The sequence below is a fragment of the Chamaea fasciata genome, unplaced genomic scaffold (genome assembly GCF_029207755.1).
Source record: "Chamaea fasciata isolate MVZ Bird 193981 ecotype frontalis unplaced genomic scaffold, bChaFas1.0.hap1 SCAF_4, whole genome shotgun sequence".
Taxonomy (NCBI): Eukaryota; Metazoa; Chordata; class Aves; order Passeriformes; family Sylviidae; genus Chamaea; species Chamaea fasciata.
The window spans coordinates 9,021,995-9,045,405 of record NW_027094089.1 but is presented as its reverse complement, the minus strand read 5'-3'; the positions used below and the strand labels follow the sequence as shown (position 1 = coordinate 9,045,405).

The following is a 23,411-nucleotide window of genomic DNA, read 5'->3' as shown; positions in this document are numbered from 1 at the left end:
TTAATGGAGCTGGCAGTTTATAACTTCTCCATAACTCTTCTATGTATAAAAGTTGCATGTCTGTGTCTTTTCAATTCATGAGAGTTCTCAAGCTCATCAGCTAACCCAAACCCATAGAAAAGAATTTAAACACAGAGAGACAGCAATAGGAAAGAAGCACATGAAGGATGTTTGATGAGTGAAAGATAGTGTGTCATCATCCAACCTTAGCAATGTTGAACTGAGAATCAGCAAATGGGTTAGTGCTGCTGAAGACAGCTGGCCTACTGAAAACACTGTTCTGCAGGAAAGGCAGGGAAGGGTTCTAAAAGGAAAGCACAATAGAAAATAAGCAAAAATAAAGGTTTTAAATGAACCCTTTTTACCTATAAATGAAAACATTTTTTTTTAGTTGTTTGGGCTAACCAAACAAGGTACACATTCTACACTTGCAACAGATATGTGAAATTGGGCAAAACTGTATTTGCCCTGTGTTTCTGATGCTCTGTCAGCAGAGAGGAAAAGCACCAATTCCTCACACCTGTTCTATACCATAAAGTACATCAAGCGCAGACTTATGCAGCCATTTATGTGCTTTGATATTTTTACAATTTTTTCCAAACATCTCAGCATATCGGTCACTTACACATCAATCAAATGAAAAAATTGAGAATTTCTGGTTTAGGATGAACAAAAATATCTGTAATAATGCAGTAAATTTAGTTTTATTTTGAAAACTAGAGATCCTCATAATTTGACTTAACTTCTGTAGTAATACATTGCTTATTTTGTAAAAGTGAGGGTTAGTAATATTAGGCATCTCTAAGCAGTTTTCATATCTAATAATAATTTTACTTCTGTTTTACAGAACACTTTGTATACATGCATAGGCATACGTAACTGCCTGAATTCATAGTTTATTGAAACTAAATACTCTGGTCTTCCCCCAAAGCAAGGTGCTTTCTTATTATCATTTAACAGAAAGAGTTCACACATTTAGACCAAATCAAAGGCTATAATTTGACTATTTATATTCCTTATGCAGTTTTTGTACTGTATTCTATTTTGAGATCAGAATCTACTCAATAATGAGGAAACAGCTCTGATTTCAAATAGTATGTTGGAAATACACTGTGTATACTTAGAAGTAATTTCTACACTGGGTGTATCCATCTGGCAATTACCTGTAAGTCTTAGGGCTGTAAGTTTAACACTGCTGGAAAATAGTATGGACAGGAATGTGAAAACCTTCCAGGAGCATTTAAATCATGAGTAACTTAATCCAAAGGTATGGTGCTGCTTAAAAAAATTCTTAAAGCATTTGGTTTTTTTTTTTTTTAATGCTCCTGAAAATAGTAAACACATCCCTAAACATTTATTTTCAAATACCATCTTGCAAAAAAGTAATTCCATTTTGTAAGACAACAAATGTCATGGCTGTATTGTATCTTCAGCAGTGACAAAGTTATGCCATTAATTTCTTGCCAAGGTTTCTTCACTGTGAAGTCATTCAAGGTCAACAGGCTGTTTCCCTAGAGTACAAGAAAATTTTCTGCATATGTGATTCATAAGTGATTTTATTATAAAGAAAGGTTTGTGAAAAGTAAATTACTACTGTAATCATCGTATTACGCTTCAAGAATTACATGTCACCTGCACAGAATTTTAAAATGTATCTTGTTGAAATTTTAGACAATTAAAAGAAGCATCACAAACACTTCATATATCAACATTAAAATCCTACTAAAATGGGAAACAAAAGTTCAGTCATTCAAAACATTGCCTATTTTATTTTTGTCATGATGGTATAGCTCCTAAAATACTAGCCCTAATACTAATCCATGCAACAGTATTACATTAATATAGACTGACTATCATGATAAAACATGAAGCATTTGAATTTGCCTGAACAGCTCAGTTTAGCCAACTTTTTGCACAGTCTAGGACAAGAGCAAATGCTAAAATAAAGGGAGTTCCCTCTTTAACTACTTCTTAGAATTCAAATCAAAGCCTAAAGTAACAGGATATTTTTCTCGTTTTTTTTCCTTTTTTAACTAACTTCCACTCAGAATTTTATCAATGTGTCCAAGATGCTAAGTTATCAGAAACTAGCTAGCATTTCATACTGCATAATGCTGTAACACTACAATGGGACCATAATCAAAGTGATATATTGTTTCTTACTCAGAAATACACAGAGGGGTTTTAGTATGAAACACTGACTCGATGGGTAACTCCTTATTATCTAAACTATCACTATCTTTTCACACGCCACTTCCATTATTCCAGCTGTTCTGGAGTACACATAGGCTTTTGTTTAACTACTAAATCTGCGTGAAAAAACAAAACTGAAGAAATGGACTCCTTAGGTACATGTCACTTAAAACTGACTGCCTGCTTAAATACATAGTAGTAACACAGTAATTACAGCTTGTGTGTGCAGGCAGGTAGCTATTTGACTGACTGGACATGAATGAAAGCAGGAAATTCCTTTATAAGATCTTATTATAAAGTACAAATTCAAGTTTTGAAAGATGAAAATAAAAAACATAATGCCATTTATGAAGATCACAACATAATGTATGGGTACAGAAAGAGCATTTGCAATGTTTCTGCTTACAGAGAAACAAGTGTTTGTTAGTACAGAATAACCAACAAGTTTAATTTGAAAATAGAGAATAAAGAACTACAACCAAAATTAGCATAGGAGCATTCTCTGAATAAAATTAGTGATAAAATAATGGCATCATTTCCATCCCAAATGGGCCTAAATATTCAGTAGTAGCAATTCTGTTCACATCACAGCAAATGCAAAAGCATTACTTTAGTAGTTTAAGTGTCAACAATCAACATTCAATAAAGCTTTTTCATGCAACTTTACCTTAGATGACTGATGACAAAATGGGTTAGTAGTTTTCTGCCCACAGGGAGCAGAAGCTGAAGAAGCGCTATAAAGAGACTCTGGCTGGGGAACAAGAGTTATGAGACACCTAGTAAATAAACATGCAGCCTACACAGACTCTACAATGAGGAAGTATAGTTTCTAGTGATAAAGCAACTTAAAATAAAGCTCAGTAGCTTTTGTCTGCAATGTCCATGCAGCTTAGTGACGGAAAACTTCCGTGTACTTCTAGGTCCTTTCATTAATGTCCACAGAATTTTTTAACAGGTGCTGTATTTCTGCATGCGCTCCTCATACACGCTGTCAATCTTTAACAGATGGTTTTAGTTAAGACTCCTACTCTGCCCCCCAACAAATTATCTTTCTTGAGGCTTTTCAAAATAGTTTGAGGACGGTGTGCTGGAGGGTATTTCCAGATCCAAATCGATTTCATTCTAAATGGAAATAATATTTAAATCAAATCTTTGTTCCTAAAATAGTTGAGATGGCACTTTCAGGATTAAATATCCCATTCCCAAATATGATCATCTTGAACATTTCTTTCATCTATTACTATGTATTACATCTCTTTTCACATTCTTTATGCTTACCCTTGGTCTGCTTATAATGCTCTGTACCATAAAGACTACAGGATTGCCTGCCTTCCGTATGGCTTCCACAGCTTGTTCGTGGCTGGCATCTCTGAGGTCAATTCCATCCACCTGTAATTGGAAGGCCTCATCTTAACATTGCAAAAAGCTACAAGAGTCAAGAGTCAGTTCTGAGTTTTAGTTGACTAAAACCTAAGTCCAAACCTCTGTTTCTAGTGGACCTTTCTACTGACTTGGTCTGAGGTCCCTCAAACACAGGCTTGATATTTCCAAGAGCACTGACAGGCCATTAAATAAATATTCTCTTACTCCTCTGTTTTAAGAACAGGGTTTTTCAACATTTTTAGTTCAGACTTTGTAGGTTTTCCCACAAGCAATGTAACACAAGAGATATGATAATCCAGAGAGAGTAGGAGTGTTTACCAAATACTGCTTCCTGTAAATCTCACCTCAAGAAAAAGCTACTACCCAGGACTACATGAGATTTTACAAACTGAAACTGGTTAGGTGCTGGAGAGTCTTTCATGATGGGTTATTATGCCAGTTCAGTGTACTCTTTTTTTTTTTTTTTTTTTTTTTTTTTCTCTCTAAAGCAAGATCAATTTTAGCTACTAGACACTTTCATCAGAAGTTAAATTTTTAGGTCAAAGCTGAAAACCTTTCTATCTTCTGGAAGAATGCATTTACTCAGGATGGCTAAAGAAAATTTTGTGCCTGGTTGGTTTTTTTCATGTCTGTATATGTATGGGTGTGTAAAACAATTTGTAAGAACAACGTTAAGGTGAGGTTAGCATCAGTAAAGTATTGTCACAATGACCACAATAAAAGTTAGAAGCTAACACAGAAAGGTTATTTGTTAGTGGCAATTCTAGCACACAAGCTTACATGATGAGAACTACTCCTACAATTTTTTAATTGTCTAACTCTACATATAACTCAATCATCCAATGCACATACGAGAGCTCAAAAACAATCTGAGAGAAATTCTAAACCTATGAGGAACTGAAAAAAAACAATAACATCTTCCAACTTCCCACATCTGGAAAATTTTATGTACTACAGAGATGGAAGTTTACATATGCCACAATTTGAGAGACTGAAACCCTCCATTCAGAAACAGTCACATTAACACAACATTTCGATTCCACTCACCCATTCCAGATTCTGCAAGCATCACTGTCCGAGACAATTGCACTCATAAAAGTCCAGTTATTCAGGTGAAACGAATGTTTTTAACTTTGTGGCCTTCAAGCAAAATTCCACCTCCTGACTTCTTATACACTTCAAACTGTTCCAGCCTGTTTTAGAAAGTGCTGCCTATACTAAGGTATTGTTCAAAGATCCTCGATTTTGCGCAAACAGCAAACTACATTTTCAGTACCACCATGTAAGTCAAGCCCAGTCTGAGCCAGAATCACCAGCTCCATCACTCTGCTCGTTGTGTGTCTTACTGATGCATAGTCAGCTAAGGGCATCCAGCAGGGTTAAATCAAGGCAGCTCCTATTAGCCAGACACTGGAGATAGGGTAGCATCTGACACTGTTGGTAGTCATGCCAGGAAAGATCTATTCCCTTCAGTATGTTTATTCTTCAGTATCTTTAAGTAAGAAAGCAGAAGCGGCTGCATGAGCATAGGACTAGCTAAGTAGAAGAGAAATGAAGATAAATCCCACCCTGCAATACCACATTACACTCAGGCATGGGCAAAATTTTCTTGATGTCTCAAGAATCAAACACAGACTTCTTCACATCAAGAGAAAAAAATAACTGTGCCTCCCTTAACTCCTGCACTAGATGCGTAAGAATTATGTGAATCAATAAAGATTTAAAATGGAAAAAATCTTGGCATTCATTTGCATGGTTTGCACTGGCTGTTTCTATTGTTACCCAGTACACAAAGGTGAAAAATCTTTTCATTTCACCAAACCTAAGCTTTATCCTACACTCTGGTTTTCAAATCAGCAGGTCAAACTGCTGGCTTTGTAGACCCCTGCTCTCACAGTCAGTCATCTGTTTCAGGTTGGACATTCAACTTAACAGGCAGCTGTCAGCACACAAACATCAGCAGATGGTACTACAGTCTGTGTGGCTCAAGTGGTATCAGCTGAACAATTGCAAAGATGTCAGCCCATCACACATCCATCTCAGTGTTTCCTGAGATGCTGGGGGAATTGCAGCAAAAGGCATTCAGATGGTACCTCTACAATCCGATCTCCAGTTTTCAGTGTTCCATTTTTGCCAGCTGGGCTGTCTTCCAGGATGTGTTTGATAAAGATCCCTCTCATGACTTCTCCGTTACTCAAGCGGCTTCCCATCCCTCGTCCTCCAACAATGCTGATCCCCAATGACTTGCTAGGCTCCCTCCAGAGTTCGACCCTTTTGTGACAAAAAAAGAGCCAAACCAAATTAAAATCTGTTGTGATTATGACAAAGCCGCACACTGAAGACACCTGGATTTGCACGATTATTTTGTAAAATTCTGAAATAACTCCTCCTTGCAAAGTTTTGTCGTTCAGTGGAAGTTATCTAATGGATCGGTCAGAAATTCTGTAATTTAATCTACTATCAGTCACTTTGTTTTGGGTTCTAGTAGAAACCTTGAATCTTTCTCTTCATCTTTTTTGACTTGAACCCTGAGAGTCAGCTTGGAATAAGTGAAGATAAATTACTGTAACAATCAAGACTCTGCTAGACTGCAGGGATTTGGTCCAATGGCAGTACAAGTCAACCGTTAATCACTCCTGCAATGCACAACATATATAAGTACAGCGATTCTGTTGGGTTTTTATTATTCTTAAAATATGTTTCAAAATTTTTGAATTTCAGACAACATTTTATAATGTGCAACTAGATCTGCACTTACTTTCTGGGCTGGTTCCAGTTACTGAAAGCTGCATTTTGAAGTTCACTTTCTTCTCCCTCCCCCTCTTCACGTTCTGGAAGCTCTGGAAGTTCCCTGATGGTAAACAGGAACATGCAGTTTATTTCTAAAGAATACACATAATTACTAGATTTTTCTGAAAAATTTCATATATGGAGTCATCCTGCCAGTATCAGAATTTGCATACCAGATTCAGGTAAGGAACTTCTTTTTCTGATGTCTTTTAGAATACATATGGTGTTCAGGGATCCCATGTCCACTTTTTATCTGCAAGTGGCTTATCTGAAGTTTCTGTCCACAACACAGAATAAAAGACTGCAATTTGGAACCAGAACCAAATCAAAGCTAATTTATTGTTTTCAAAATTCCTATAGCATGACTCAACTAAGCTTACTGCTTTTGGAGATGAATTGCAAAAAAACAACTATTAGTTACTTTGAACTTCTAAACTATAACTGCAATGAATTTTTGAAACTCAAGGAAATGAACAGTACAGCTTATTTTTTCCAGTTATGTTCTGGAAAGACCAACAATACCAAAGTCCTATATTCAAAACACTTCTGTATTTGTGGCAATCCAGAAATCCAATTGCATGGAAATTAAGGGGAATATAGGATGAGAAACAACTCAATCTCCTTTCCAGGACAAATCAAACAGCCTTGTAAAAACGCATAAAAATTTGCTAGTCAAAGCAAAACCTGTATTTTTAATAGCTTTTTATTGTAGTGGCTGCTGGTCTGAAGAAAATAATCCATCTTTCATATCTTCTAAAACAAAACTTGTCTTCCTAAAATGTGCAAGGTGTATGGAAAGAGTTACATTTGAGAGTTACTTGGGAGAAAGCTGTAAGCCTTTTGACTCACCTGACAATATGTGAAGGAAAATGTTCAAGTGGCACAGCTCTCTCTGTCTGTTGTCCCAAACTGGCCCTGTACTTGTCTAAATTTTCTGCTGGCACATACGTAATACTGCAATAAAATGGGACATAATTAAACTAGTAGGAATGCCAGTCCTCCTTTTAGTGGGTGTGACGTACGGATATGAAGAAGCCACTCAAGACCACTTTGACTTTAAAACCACAGCGCTGGTATGTTGGAAATAAGAACTTTTACAAATCCTTTGTGATTTTGCAACACGTACGCATTTATAGTCAAATCAGGTAGCTGAACAACACATAATTTTTTGTAATTAATGAAAATGGTACTTGAACAGTGACAGGAATGTAACGAGACAATCCAGCTTCATTCAAAACATGGATTCCTCAAGCAAAGACAAATATTGAAGGATCTGTGAGATTTGAGGCATCATTACCACCCTGACTTCTGAAAATGTTTCTGAAAGCTGGCCTGTAGGAGGTTTTGTGCTCTTCTGTGTTGTTCTGTATTTATTTTAGATTTCTACACTTTTAGTGGATACTGCATGAGTTTGGACATAAAAAATGTGTTACAGCACACCACCTATGCCACAGGGACCAATCCCCTGCTCAATTCCTTCCTCCAGGCCTTCATACACTTCCAACCAGTTCTGGACAGTCAGACAGTCGTGTTTCATCAGCCAAAAGATGAGCAGACTCCACTTGATGTTTGAATGCCAGAAACAGAAATGGCCCAATAGATTGGGGAGAGTGAAACAAAGAGGGGAAAAAAGATTAAGGCCTGAAGAATACTTCTCGAAAAGCTTCCATCTGGGAGGCCAAAGGATAACACAGTATTTACCATGACCATGTAGAAACAGGGCTACATAGATAGCCCTCCTTTAACTATGCTTTGTCTTGTTAAAAATCTACAGCTTAGCTATAGAATCAAGTATACCAAGAAGTAAGGCTGATGGAAAAAGCGGAGAAAAACAGAAGTCTGTATTGCCACACATCACATTGTTAAAAGAAAAAAATAATATATTTCCCCATGAAAAAGACAGGGCTAAAAAAAAAAAAGGTCTTGGCCACCTCACAAGGATATGTAAGCTACTGGGAAGAGACTCTTTCAAGTCTGAGGTTTTCACAAGGAGCCATCTCCTGTCCATCATTCCTGATTGATGTCTCCTCTTTGTCACACTCTGATTGCCACTGACTCCCCCTCTCAGTAGTTTTCTGCTGAATACATCAAGCATCAGAAGAAATGCAAATAAACTTTTATACAACTAATGCTATCAGTCTAAAACACTCTACTAAAAATTATTGTAAGGACCACCTTACTTTTCCATCTGCGTATGTGTCCAAGCATGCTCCCTACTTCATCTCACATCTATCATATCTAGAAAAGTGCAAGAAGGGTCAGTATGAAGGTGTCTAGGGTGCTGAACAGAAGGAACTTCCTAGTTTGTTTATGGAAAACTCTAAAACTGTATTATCTTAATTCATATCCATTCTAAAATTATTATCACTAGCTTTACCTCCTCCTTAAATCTCCCTGCACTGCACTGGCCTTTTTTCGAACACGTAAGTGTTACCCTACTTGACACAACATATTTTCCTTCTGGAGTGCTAAGAAGTTAACATACACTTGGAAACAAACTCTCAGCACCACATCAGTCACTAACCCTTATCTGCCTTTCCTGAGGGAATTCTAGCAGTGGGAAATGCTAAAGACATGCAGCAGCTTTTCTGTGAAGACCCAGCAGTTAAACAGCAAAGAGCTGGAGAGAAAAGAATTTTGGAGAATAATGACTACTATTTCTCTGCCATCTCCAACTCCAAGTGTGTTGAGCTACAGCAGTAGCAGTAGTCATGCCCACTAAACTCTCATGAGTCAAATGCTTATAGAGCAGCTCCACCCAACAGGCCCATAAGAATACCTTGCCTCTACAAAACCTGTAAGACCTGCAAGTTACATTTCAATGTAAGAAAATGTAACATTCATTCAGTTATATTCATCACTTATAAAAATTAGTAGAAAATAAAGTAGTTTTCCCTTGGCAGAAAGATACAGTAAAGCAAACAGACCTTCTGGCTAGAAGGCCTGGACAATCTCCTTTATGCTAAACTGAAGGTGGAAGCTATGGTTCAAAGTGTGGAAAGGAGAATGGCACACTCCCACAAAGGAAAACGGTTATCTCCAATTCAGCCTGAATGTATACAGCAGAGTGTGATCTCTGATTATACAGTGTCCAGTATATATCAGCTCTTGTCTAGTCCTTTTCTGCAAGGAGTACAAGGCAAATAATTACTCAGAGTGCCAAGGTCCAAGGCAGTAGTAGTCCTTACCTTAAACATGAGTACTGGTGATCAGCTGATCTTAAAGGGGAGGCAGAGCAGATGCATTCCAGCTTCTGGGATACCCTATTGTGTTTTGTTACATGATTAAATAACTGACATTGTGCAGAATCATAAAAAAGGTATGATTCAAAGGATGCTCGCAGAGAGTTTTAAATGCTACTTAGAAATGTCTCTGAAAAGCTGCCTTAGCTTCCCTTTCTGTGTCCAGCACCAGAAGTATAAAGAAGAGAGGCCAGTTTTACCACTAAAAAAAATGCATCTAAAATTGAGCTACTGAATTACCTAATTGATTTCCACAGATGGAATAAAATTTAGATAATCTCACTGGGAGCTGTTACATTTTAGCTCTTTGGAAAAAGATACTATTTCTATTCTAGTGCTTAACTACAGTACTAAATAGCCTAATTTAAAGCACTCAAAGGAACACTAAGTATGTTTTTAACTGTTCATTCTTATCTACATGTCCCTTCTTATCTAGGTTTCTGTAATGCTTCAGTTGTTTCACAAATATCAACCAGAACATTTGCATTTTGCAAAGAAATAACATAAAAAAGAAAACCTACATGGATCAAACACATGAAAAGTTATATATTGCGTGGAGTTCACCTTTGTATCTTGCTCGTGATTCCCAAAGTCCAGTTAACTGCAAAGATTTCCCTAACTGCTCTTATTACCTGTATTACTGATGTGACTCTCCTCCTGCTATCTCTGTTCTGCATGATATTATTGAAAGGAAAGAATATTTTTCCTGCTTAGTGCTCATGGGCAGACACCTCACACTTATCAAATCCATCACTTGCTGGATTGATACTGGAGCTCACTCAGAGGTCAAAGTGAGATCTGAAGACATTCAGCATCATCCTGAACAGCTCAGCCTGTGCCTGGGATGATGAGGGGCACAGAACAAGAAGTGTTTTTGTCTCCTCTGACCAACTCTGTTGAACTTTATGCTGTAAAGCAGAAATAAAACCCCATCAAGGCACCTGAATAATTCACCTGCAAAACAGACTGGTAATTGTCTTAATACAGATACAGGGAAGACAGTAAGAAAAAAAAAAGGGCCAGAAAACAGACATGAAGACAGAGGAAACAAAATAAATAAATGACTGCTCCACTTCGTGTCATACTTCTTCACTGCAAGAGAAATTAAAGTTCAACAATTTCAAAGGAAAGTATATGCATGGTTTAACCATCTTCCTCTCCTTTATAGCTGTATAGCTTGAAAGAAAAGTGTTCTGGTTTTCTTTCTTGCAAGCTATCACCACTTCTCCTACCCCCAGAGATATGCACTAGCAACTAAAGCAGTGAAAATGGAAACACTAATGGTTGTACATATGAAAGTATCTTGTAAACACAACACTGCATGCAGTACAGAGGAACATCTATCACACGCTTGACTGAACAGCCACACAAAACCTTGAAACACCAACAAATAAATTACGAAGTATGGAAAATGCTTAGGACAAGTCACTGTAATTAATATTTAAGGTTCAATTTGAATCTTTGCATACATGAAGGAAGTAAAATGTAAGTGCCACAGAAAATATAACACTGAGATTAATCCAGATATCAGTACATGGCACATGCCAATTCTAGAAGTGAACCTTGTACACATACACACAACATGCACACGTGCTCTGAGCACATCTCGGGTGGCTGTCATAGATGAGATTTAAAAATATTAGCAATATTTTTTTTAGAATACAAGTATTTTCATTCCAGACTTAGAAAGTGTGTTCAATCTTCAAGTTTAAAGCCATATATAAATATAGAATACAATTATACACACACAGTTTTGTATTTTTTAATTAAAAAAATATATTTACACATCCACATGTGCAGCCACATGTGCATGCATACACAAATATACATGAGAAGAGAGAGAATATGTACCTATATCTGGATATATCCCTGACATTACTACTGATGTCATAAAAGCATGGAATGATTTTACAGACAAGTTGCAACACAGAGCCATAATGAATTTCTGAATTACCAATACTCACACATAACAGAGGGCCTGATCATCAGCAGGTGCTGGAGAAGATCTAGAATGTGAAGCATACGATGCAGCATCTTTTTACAACGGTGTTAATCAATATCAATGTCTAATGCTGAATGCGAGAGGCATACTTATGTATGTAGAAGTATGAGCTGGTTTTTTTTCCTTTCCTTTTTTTTGTCCTGTTCCACCTCCACTTCATCTACATCTAACCCAGAAAACATCTGTTCTTTATTATAGTCTATAGCAGTGATTATCAAGAGACATGGAAAATGGAATTATAATCTCTCTTATTTCTTGATCAGGAATTCATCCCTCCGTTTAGGCAGGTGAATTCTAATTCAGCTTTATAATTATCTGACAGATGTTACAAGCAGCTGCTGCTGAGCACAAAACACTGGCTTTATTACGGAAATATAAGAGCTCCTGGCAAGGTAGAACAAGAAGTGAAACAGAATGCATTCAGTAAAGACATACATCTGGTTTTCTACACACAGAGGGGAAAAAAATTAAATACGCAACTCTGAAACTCAGACTGCTGGGTCTTGAACTATTCAAAATCAATCATCTTTTTAATAGAATAAAAGAATGCCTTTCCATGGCCAGTAAGAATGGCTTTGTGTTTTCTCTGCAAATACTATTTGCCACTGTTTGAAATACTTCTTTGGAAGCAAAATACTTCTGCTTAATCACTTTTTGGGGGCACCCTGCTACCCCAGAAAAGCTCAGTCTAAAACTTAAGCAGTAAATTTTGCAGTTAGGACTAAGAGGAATTATATCTAGATGGTTATGTCTGAGTGCTAGCATACCCTTGTTTTCCAAGGAAGACACCAAAGAGATTCAACTTAAATCTTTGAAATGATGGCCCTTAAATCAAAAATGCTGCAAGGTGATGCACCACATTAGCTCTGAATTGACAAATATGGGAGGGGAACAAGGGAGCAGTGTGTGTCCTTCTCAGCAAACATGAAGAACTATCTTAACATGAAGCCCCTCATTTCCGTATTTCTCATTTGGGGTGTTACCCAAATGTTTGCACCACAATATTTTAATGGGATCCTATACGGCCCCTTCAAGTCAAAAATGAAAGACAAGTTTGACTATACTGAATAGTTTTACAGCAAAACTATATAACCCCAAAAATACTGTTGTTTTTCTTGCGAGACTCCTTTAGAAGCTACTGAAGAATTCAGTCTTTCTGTTTCTAAAGTGGAGAAGCTGGCTTCACTTTAAAACTTGTCATAGGAATGCAACAAAGAACATAATTACAAACAAAAGACAAAAATCTTGAGTAGGAATATGAATAGCAGCAGCCCTTTTTCTGCAATATCTTTCAGAAATAGGATGCATTTTTCTCTTAAAAATCTGAATATCCATACATAAGGCAAGATTTTAGTATTTCCAACATATCTGCAAAGGAGTAAGACTACAAAACAAAACTGGCAGTCACACAGCATAAAATACAGCAGCTATAAAAGGATAAGCACAAATAATGAACACACCTGTATTTGATCACGAACTACAGCACTAAAAAAGACTCCTCATAGAAGAAAGGTGCTGCAGCATTTGTGTCCCTAAGCAGATATACACACATGCATGCGCACATACAACCAATTTCAATCATGACAGCTGGGAGTCGTAGTTTGGAAGCCTACAGTAGTAACCAGTGTCACAGTTTATCAACACTGACTCACTTATATTCCTGACAGCATTAACAATAATGTAATTCATTATATGAGCATTTCCCTCTATTTAAACAGGCTTACCTTGAATCATAATCTTAAATACATGACAGCTATGGGACAGGCAAGTAAACCCAATACCTATAGTGAAGGTATTTTGACCACCTGCTCCCAAAATACTAGGTCTCTTCCAAGCTAGAATACTTCTCAGTGAGTATGGAATGCCCTGCTGTCTATTCTGATCTCAGTTCCAGCCAGTTACCCATAGCCATACTGGGACCGGACTGATTCTTTCAAAGCCACCCTCTGGAATAAGCTGAGGTTTCTATTACCAACAAGTCCATTAAACTATTTCCATACCTGACCCAATCAATGTTACCACAGGTTCAACAGAGAAAACAGCCACTAGGTTTTGAAGCTCTAAACCCAGCATTGGTGAGTCTACAGTTACACCCACATCTTCAGGAACAGCCTCATTTCCAGACAGTGCTTGTAGGCAAAGTTAATTCCACAACCACAGCAACCAGAAAGAATTGTACTTTAAGACAGTTAAAATATTGTAAATTGGGTGAACTTCAGAAGAAGAATCTTTTTCCTCAAGTGAATTTCTCAAAACCTGTATTAATTATTGGAAATTTAAATCTACTACTACCAAGAGCAGATAGTTATGCACAAGAACTCATATGTACTCATAAAAACCTGGAATTTGCTACAAAAAATAGAGTTTTTTCTACTGTTTGTCATAGACATACTGAAGTGTTTTAAGCATTAATTTTCTGCATTAACATCATATCATGCTTTCAACCAATCATTTCATATTTTCTGTCTGGCACCCAAAACTTGTGCAATGGCCAGGACAGTCCACCTTCAAGAATCACAAACATTTTGAGAAAATTGCAACTTTATTTAGAAGAGTCATATTATGACGCAAAATTCTGTCTAATTCTACTTTTTCAATAAAAAAACTGAAAAATTTTGCAGGGCAGTTATGTTGATGATACTCATGACAGTGACTTCTAAGAACATCTGAAGCCTCTCACACAAGTAATCTCAACTTTGAAATCCGTGGAAATTCAATTTGTAGGTGAATTATGCATCTGACACTGCAACTTAAAGGTAAATTGATGTGTAGTAACAAAATTTCCACTTAAAATACTTGCATAAATAACCAAATTTTGATTATCAGCTTTTTCTGACCATAATTCATCATCAAGTTTTACCTACTTTATGTCTGGTCCAATGAGTGAATGTCGTCTCAACATAGCCCGGGCTTGTGCATTGGTTAAGTTAGTGGTTGACTCCTCATTAATGGACAGGATGCAGTCCCCCACACCAATCCGTCCATCATGACTTATTGAGCCTCCATGGATGACACTGCGAACTATCATTCCCAAACCATCTTTATTGGAATTTACTGTCATCCCTATAGTAAAAACACATGAAACAGTTAATGTCTTTGAGACACAGCTCTGGGTGTCGAGATAAAGAAATGTAACTTGGGGCACAGGGAAATGAAAAGTCAGTCAGTCAACCTGTCAGTATCATCAAGCCTGTAAATGTTGCTCTTACTCTCCCCCTTTGAGACAGCAATTACAAATCCCAAAAACAGTAACTTTACCTTGTCAGTTCACATACTCAGCTCAATACAAAAAAAAAAGTAAGACAGTTAAATATTTAAGCAAAAAAAAAGAAAGATAATGAAATTGCTTAAAAACCTTTTAAAATCACCACTCTTCTAATGGTTCACTGAGTTTATACACATTTCATTTTTGTTTATGACAACTCCCTTTGAAAAAGAAGGTAAAATGATTAAAGAGCTAATTGATAGGCCAAAAACGAATACATACTTATTATTTTTAATAGAAAGCATGAATTAGATCCCACTGAGATGGTGGTTGCCTTCCCACTCTCGCAGGTGGGCCATAGCTTAGACCCAGAAAAACATCCTGACTTCTTTGAAAGTCTGCATGCTGTTAATGGATACAGCCCAATATCTTACTTAAAACAGCATCCTACCTGTGGCACAGAAGGATACTGCTTCTCAATATTTATACCCTTCAACTCCACTTTCTTTCCAGTAATGGGAAATAAGACAGATATGTTCTTGGCCCTTCCACTCCCACGGGGAGCCTATGGGGACTGCCTTACAACGGCCTTCCGGTGTCATTGTGACTGTTCTTACACACGTGAGTTGACACTGTCATCTTCAGGGCAGTGAAGTGAACTGTTACACCCTAGTAACAGTTTCAGGAAAAACTTAGTTCTTCACTAAGGCAGTGGGAAAGGCAGGGCTGGAACCCTTGAAATCCTTCCTTGATGGACTTCCACTCTCTTAATAATGCTCAATAGAATCTTTCTATTTTTCTGAAATGTGGTTTGAAATTCCGAACCTAACCTTACTGTTTAGTTAAGATAGTAGCAGACATTACTGAAGGTAATGTAATAGCACTTTAGGAAAACATCACACATACAACAGACCCACTTTCCCTTTTTTTATGCTGACACCATCATTACAGATCCACAAGGCTGATGTCACACTTTGGACACCTACAGTTTCAGGTTAAAAATGAAAATGCCACTGTAAAGTTGTCGAACTTATTGCAGGACAATGGCATTTCAGCTCTTCTGCATTTGGGTGCTTCCCATCTTTAAAAAAATCACAGTCAAAATGCTAGAACTGCAGCAGTGGCTGGCATTAAAGAGCTGCTGAAAACTATGGATGACACCATTGAAAAGGAAAAAAAGGAGTCCCAGTTCTTAACTCTCAATTATTTAATTGATGCAGCTGCAGCTTTCAACATAATTCATACTTCTTGACTTAGCTATTTTTTTAAAAAATGAAAGGAAAAAGCAGTGCAGCCATGTGTGCAAATTGGTCACTGTGCCCAGGCTGCTTCCCAGGCCAGAGCACATTCAGACTGGAAGAAAAATGCTACAGTCAAAAGCCAAAAGAAAGCAATATTCACATTCATATTTTGTACATATCAAGATCAGTCTTATTTTAATGTATAAAATGTCTGCCAATATTGACCTTGCCTCAAGTTCGTATTTTCATGCCATATTACGCTTGACATGAAATTTGCTTTGATGTTCACTTAAAAGTGCACTTTGATGTGCACTTGAAATACTCATACACATAAATGAAAACCTACTCCACTGAATGAAGAGTTTATTGCAAAGGAAATTTTTTTTACAAAATCCAGATACTTTGAACGGCATTGTGACCTGCACTTTATACAGCCTGGCAATGAGGCCAGTAAAGGTAGAAGTTAACCAAGCCCCCAATACCAATGAGAGATAAACCTTAATCCCATATCAGCCTTTTCTACATCTTGACCCTGATTTTCAACCAGATTCATTTTGAAGGATGGCTGTTTCATGAAGGTGACACATGGCAGACTGAGCATCCAGCCATAAGAAAGCAGTTTATTCCAGGTCGAGGTGCCCACTGAAATACAGCATCACAGCTGTAAAAAACTGACACCCACCTCTGCACAGCAAGGAAGTCCTGACTTGGAACTGTTTATAAACATCCAATTCTGTGGCCATCCCATTTTAAAACATTTGAAGAATTACTGCTAACAGCCAGCACCCACACAAAGCCCTGCCCTGCACAAAGCCAATCCCAGAGTCTTCAAGGTTATGCAGAAGGCTGGAAGAAACAGCACCAGGAACCTAAATCAAATCAAATGAACACACAAGCTACTAACAGGAGGGATGCACCACTGCTTTTCAACACAAAGCTTTCCCAGTATGGGCTCTCAGAGGGTTCTGTTCTTGTTATCCCCTTTACACTGCCCAGGGCCACACCTGAGACCAGGACAGGACCATGAAACACATTATCATCTATTGTGTGTGTTCACTACAAAATGTTTCTAGTCAGTATGCTCAGGAAGTTGCAGATTGAAGATATCTAAACAATTTAACTTCACTACAATATGATAATATCATTAAGCCAAAAATACTATCTGTTAAATTTATCCACGACATGATTTTCAGAAACATAGAGGCACTTTGGATTCAAGAACAAATTTGAGGCAAGGAAATTAATAGCTTGTTTAGTCCCTTGCATCCTCAGGAAGCAAGACCATTTTGTGTTTACAAATACTTGAAAGTCTCATCTGCAGCTTTTTGACCATAGAGTTCTTCTAGAACATTCCGTGGCTATATCTTGATTTTCCACTATATTGCTACATTGAAAGCAATGCATTAAAAGTGTTCTATTAACATTTAGGAAAGACTAAACTGCTTTATGGGAAAACAAAGTCTCAGTGAGACTGCACATTTCACTTTTGTGTTAAGTGACAGCAAATGGATCCAGTGCCATCACAGTCAAACAGGACAGGAGCAGCAACAAAAGAATATCCTGCCCCCACTAAATGGAAAATATTTCGTTTTTACTAATAAAACAGGGTACATACAAGGGAAAACAACAGCCATATTCCTGAAGAGTCTACAAAAAAAGTTCACTTAACTTACCTAGGCTTGAATTGCCTTTTGCAATAATGATAGTCTTCTCATACATATTTTTTACCGAATTTGGGGGTGTGGAACTTCCCTCCAGAGATACTGGGCATCTCTTTTCCATTGAAAGCAATTGATCCTAACATAAGGAAAAATAACACCAGTTCAGATTACCAAGATAAAAATAACATTGGTCATACTGACCATAACTACTTTTGCCTTACACAAAAGTCGTGCACATAATTAAGTCAGATTCCTTATACCGACAATGGAAAAGTCAGTTCATCAAAGTAACGTCTGATTTCTGTTTTCTTTCAGACAATACACCAAATCTATCACAAAGCACACTTTTAATTTAGGGAAATCAGAATTAGTAGAATGAATTCAAGGGCTTCAGATTCATTCACCACAGATGTCTGACAATCTGCCAGTACTAAAGTAACAAATCTTGTAAAAAATTGCAGCTCTTTTAAGCACTTCTTAATAAATCATTGAATGGAATAAATAAGAAACACATGTCACAGTGACTGTCATATCAAGGGAAAGTATGTTTGCACACAGTAGCATTAGCATCAGTTTGTGAGCTGAACTGCACAGCCTTACAAGAACACTATGATGCAAGACATTCGCACCACCTCCCCTTGGCTTCCTAGGCCTGATTGCAGCTGTGCACCTCCTACTTGCACTCACGCCCCTGTGAAGGTTAATAAGGGCTAAGAAAACCCCCCTCTCCTGCCCAGGGGGTACACTGTGCTCCAGCAGTATCTATGATGCGAAGCCTGAGAAGACTTGCATGTACCCCTGTACTGACAGCCTCTGAGAAAATACAATCTTGATGACATAAATTATGTCCTGTGTTGGAAAGGTCTATAACCCAAAGCTTTGATGTGAGTTAACACATCTGAAGAACATTAATAATCCAATAAATATACATGGCTATTGGCCTGTGACAATTTCTGCAGGAAATTCTTCAGTCTAATTACAGGCTTTCTATATGTTTTTTAATTATTATTAAAAAAATAAAGGCAAATAACTTTACTTTTTCATTGGGATCAAGCTGTGTAGTAGTAGCAAGGCTTGTATTTAGTACAGCTTCTGATGCTGTCTGCGATCCAGTCCATGCTGCCATATTTTCACCTTCATTTTGGTTGATATCTGAAACCTCCAGAGTCAGAAGATCTGTTTTAGTAAAATCATTTGCAGTTTCCAGGCTACTGTCCACTACAGACTGTTCATCTCTCAGTCTCTGATTCAGATTCATGTTGTACAGATTCTTCTCAGACACACGGAAATCAGCTGCAGCATTTGGGCATTCCTCTCCAACAGACTGTTCAACACAGGAGACAATGAACAATCACCATTCATTTGTACTATAATTCAAAACCACACTTCATGTTAAAACCTTAAACAAAAACTAATCTCATAGAACTTAAACATACTTGCTGCAAGATCAGCAAAATCAACCTCATCTTCAGTTCCCTACAGGCATTCATTCTACTATAAAGTGAACTTGACTTCTTAGACCATTTCTTCTGCTTTATAATACCAGAAATAAGTAAAATAAGTTACTAACTCTAACTTGAATGAGTCCCGTAAGTTTTCAAAATTCAAGCATGCAGTTGTTTTTCTCAGGTGAAAGAACTTTGCAAGGCCAACGTCTTTACTTTCAGCACACTTAACAAGCAAAGAGAAATTTCAAGCAGCTCAGACAATAAGAATGCAACGTTATCATCCATTTAACTGAGCAGAAACATATTAAGGTTTCTCTCCCTCAGAAAGAGTGACAAGTGAAAACTTGGTCAAACCTCAGCAGAAGGTGAATATGGAAGATTTGAAGTGTGACAACAATGAAATACAATAATGCAATTACAGAAGCTTACCAGTTAAAAATTATTGCAAATCAACCAATTATGGCTGCAGTACTAGAACTAAATTCTCTACACATTTGTTGAGATTTCCAGGACTCTGAGGCCCTGCCTTCGAAATGTTTCAAGGGATTTCAGTAATCACAACATTCTGAAGAAAAAAAAACCCTCCAAATATTCTCTGGCTGACCTTTTCAAGTAAGTTATTGTAAAAAAGTTAGATTTTAAAAAGATATATAAAGGACCTATAAGTCAGACTTAGAGGCTCTGTATCAATATTAGGGATTTTTTTCCTGCAATGCAATTAAAGATCTCAAAATCAACTACCTCTATTTGTTTAAGTTCTTATTCACTGGTCTTATTAATGGTACTGTTGTTTCTCCAGAAAGCTCCAGAGACATGTTCCCCAGGATTTGGGGATATTTTGCAACATTTTGTGTCAATTGCCTTAGTATTCATTTTTGTCAACTTTTATAAAGTGCATACATGCTTCATCTGTCTCCAGACAAGAATCAAAAAAGGCTTACCAGTAAAAAAGTGGCTTAAGTAACAGTTGAGAAGGTAATTGAGCAGAGTCTAAATACAACTAAACTGCATGATATAATCAATGACATAATTTCCTACCTTTTTAAGAACAGAAACACGATACTATAATCTATTTAAATTATTTTATAAGGTTTCAAATACAGCTGGGACATCTACTTTTAAGTCTGTTTTGTACCCATTTCCAGACCAGTGAAAACAAGCATCAAATCATACTCAGCATTTATTTCATATGCCATACATGCATATTAAAATGTGTATCACATACTCTTTTAATTTTTTGTTTCACTTAAAGAAAAGCCAGTGCTGTAATTTTTTAGGACAAACACAATTCCAGGAATTCATAACTATAGTGACATGTGGTCTCACTAGAGCATCTGCATTATCTTAAGTATGTTTTTAGCACCTTTTTTAAATGTGACACCAAAGTGACACTCAGAACCTGCCAACTGCCCTGCAGCCAGAAATAACTGAAATCTCTCTGCATTCCTCACAGCATCAAATAGTGCTGTTTTAATTTTTACTGCATTTCACTTGCTTCAAAAGTCTTCATTAAAAAACAGATTTTCCCACTACATTTGTTTTTTGAATCATGAATAGGTTACTTGATGAGAACTTAATACTCACTTCATACTGGTGTACAGAGACGAACACTGAAAAGTCAGGACTATGGTACTTTAGAAGACTATGTAAAGCAAAGCTATGTTTAAGTCAATGGTGAAAATAAGTAAAGACTTTCTAGAGCCTCAATGTGATATAATGTAAATCCAGTCCCTATCCCACAAAATACTCCTAAGCAGGCAAAATGTATAATCCGTTTAAGGAACTATTACAGAGTTAAACAACGCAAGCTGTCCCACTGGCACAGCAGAGATGTGCTCTTCTGTGGATTAGGAGAAACCATTAGAAGATGAATCTAGCTTTCTAACCAGTGCCTCATAAGGGATAAACATATTCCAGAAGGGTTAATGGGAGTTGCTGCAGCTCAAGTGTGGCAGAAAAAGCAGAAGCTACTCTATTCAAGACCACAGACTGCAAACCCAGTGGTTTTCAATGAAGACTGCTAGGAGAATGGAATTGGAAAGCTCTAGGTTAGTGAAAAAATCTAAAGATATAAAATAAAGAAAGAACATGAAAAAACATGGGAAGAAATAATGCACAATCAGGTCATTATGGGTATGTCACCAGAACCAAAAAAGCTACTTACCTTCTTAATACTCTTAAATAAATCTCCATTTATTGCTTTACATAAAAATTATTAGCAGAGTTTTGGTATATATGGATTTACTTTTAATTACAGCATCACTATGAAAATTTCATTCAAAACCACAGAAACATACTAATTATAAGGCATAAAAGCGAAGATCAGGATGAAAATTTACTCTTGCTTTTCATACTAAAATACAGAGCAACAGAGTAATTTTGTGTTACCACCCTTTACTATGCTTTTAATGACAATTATATTTTTCTAGCAGACTGCTTACCACACTTTTAATACTACAAACATCTCACCATACTCTGGCTAAATCATGCTTTATCTAGCAAAAAATCCAAGCTTTGTTCCTTCTATCTACCTCTCTCTTCAACAAAGACAAATGCAAGACACCAACACTTCTCTAAACAAAATTTTACCCTGGTAACAAATAGAGCATTTTGAACCAGGATAACACAAAACATTTATTTCTGATAATACAGCCTGCTCACACTTAAAATTAAAGTTTGCCATCAATAAAAACATTCTTGATTTTACCTTTGGAGTTGACAATGGAAGAGAGAAGCTGTTGTTCACCTGACCGCTACAGGCACTGTCATGCAGAGCTCTCACTGAATGCTGGAAGACGTCTCTCTCTAGAGAATACTGTGGTTCAAAGGTGGACTCATCTGCTAGATCTGCCTCGCCAGAGTCCACCTAACAACAAAAGCAATTCAATCATCCAGGCTGTTTCCATCACACCACATAAGCCCCAAACACATGTACACCAGCCACTACCTACTGCTACTTTTCTTCTTTATCATTCCATGTTTTAGATTGAAATTACATTTGCACAGTGCAGTAGGAAAATTGTCTGCTTCCACTAAATCTGTGTTACTACCTCTTCAAAGGTTGCAGAGAATATATGAAGTAAAGCCAAGGTCTGAACCAGAATAAGTTGCAGGGCTGAGGCACGCTCATGCCTATTAATAGAAGTACAGAGTGCTGGGAGAATTCTGCTGTACTTCTTGGTGTCTATATTTTGATTTCTTAGAGGCTTTTTTCTTTTCAATTTTCTTTTACAAAAATTAGCATGGAAAAAATAATGAGCTTCACATGGTGCCACGTGTCAGGAATGTTCTCTTGACTCAACCTCTTTGTACTCTTTTAAAAACAATCTGGAAACCGCAGTGCTTTACAGTGCATTTATATAAAAAAATTATGTGATTTTTTTAATAGATTTTAAACTATTTTGCTTTTGACAAGATTACAATGGGCATTCCTATATTTCTATTTCTCTTACATGAGAAATAAAAAAAAGAGTTTCAGACATTTACATGGGTAGTTATTTTTGCCTTTTTTTATGTTTTTTTTTTAGGACTCATGTTCTTTTTTTTTTTTAATTAAGCCCTAACACCCCTAATTCATGGTGCTTCATACATTGTATTTTGATTATTATTTCATTTCCGTGGCAGAGCTCAAGAACATAGTGTAGGCTAACAAAAAATGATCACTGAGTTAAGAGCCATGCCCGTATCAAACTTGTATGAAGCAGATGAGTGCACCCATCTACAGAGACGGGATCTAATTTGTTTTTCAGCGCCTATGGTTAATCATATGATGAACCCATTACAGCAGTAGCAACAATCTGCAGTAATTCAACACATCGATTCATTTTCAGAGTAAAAATGAATTTTTAAAAATTATTTCAAGCCTATCGACTTAACTGCTAATCCAAACTGCTTTTTTTGCTGTAACTTACTCTCAGCTCATCTTCGTGAAAATGCATATTCATTTTACCAAAGCTATGCCCTAAAAAAGTATTGTGAAATTTCAGGATGTATCTGTAAAATCTGGGTACAGATCTGTCTATGAAAAAGAGTATCACATATGTGCACTCTCAAAACATTATCTTCAGCTAGGTGACTGCACGTTTAGTTTCCTATTTAGCACATTTAATTAGACAACTGACAAACCTGATTGCCAATTCTATTATGTCATGTATTTTCATAGCTTTTTTTCACAAGGTGTTTTTGATAGGAACCACAGATGGAAGTCAAAATTTTTAGCTAGTTTTAATCTGATCATTTCAACATA

General features: G+C 36.9%; 1 protein-coding gene across 6 annotated transcripts in view; it reads right to left on the bottom strand.

The window, feature by feature from the left end:
* MPDZ (multiple PDZ domain crumbs cell polarity complex component) overlaps nt 1-23,411 on the bottom strand; it is a 96,811-nt gene that overhangs the window by 27,771 nt on the left and 45,629 nt on the right. For 2 of the 6 annotated variants that reach the window (XM_066180835.1, XM_066180836.1), the window contains 11 exons: nt 21,873-22,031; nt 18,754-19,041; nt 17,730-17,853; nt 14,475-14,673; nt 11,573-11,614; nt 7,216-7,320; nt 6,335-6,427; nt 5,670-5,847; nt 3,472-3,582; nt 2,861-2,944; nt 206-304 (listed from right to left, as the gene is read on the bottom strand). In XM_066180835.1, coding sequence (XP_066036932.1) covers nt 206-304; nt 2,861-2,944; nt 3,472-3,582; nt 5,670-5,847; nt 6,335-6,427; nt 7,216-7,320; nt 11,573-11,614; nt 14,475-14,673; nt 17,730-17,853; nt 18,754-19,041; nt 21,873-22,031 — 1,482 coding nt within the window. The remainder of the gene's footprint in view (nt 1-205; nt 305-2,860; nt 2,945-3,471; nt 3,583-5,669; nt 5,848-6,334; nt 6,428-7,215; nt 7,321-11,572; nt 11,615-14,474; nt 14,674-17,729; nt 17,854-18,753; nt 19,042-21,872; nt 22,032-23,411) is intronic. The other 4 variants (XM_066180837.1, XM_066180839.1, XM_066180838.1 and 1 more) reach the window with 4 other exon arrangements.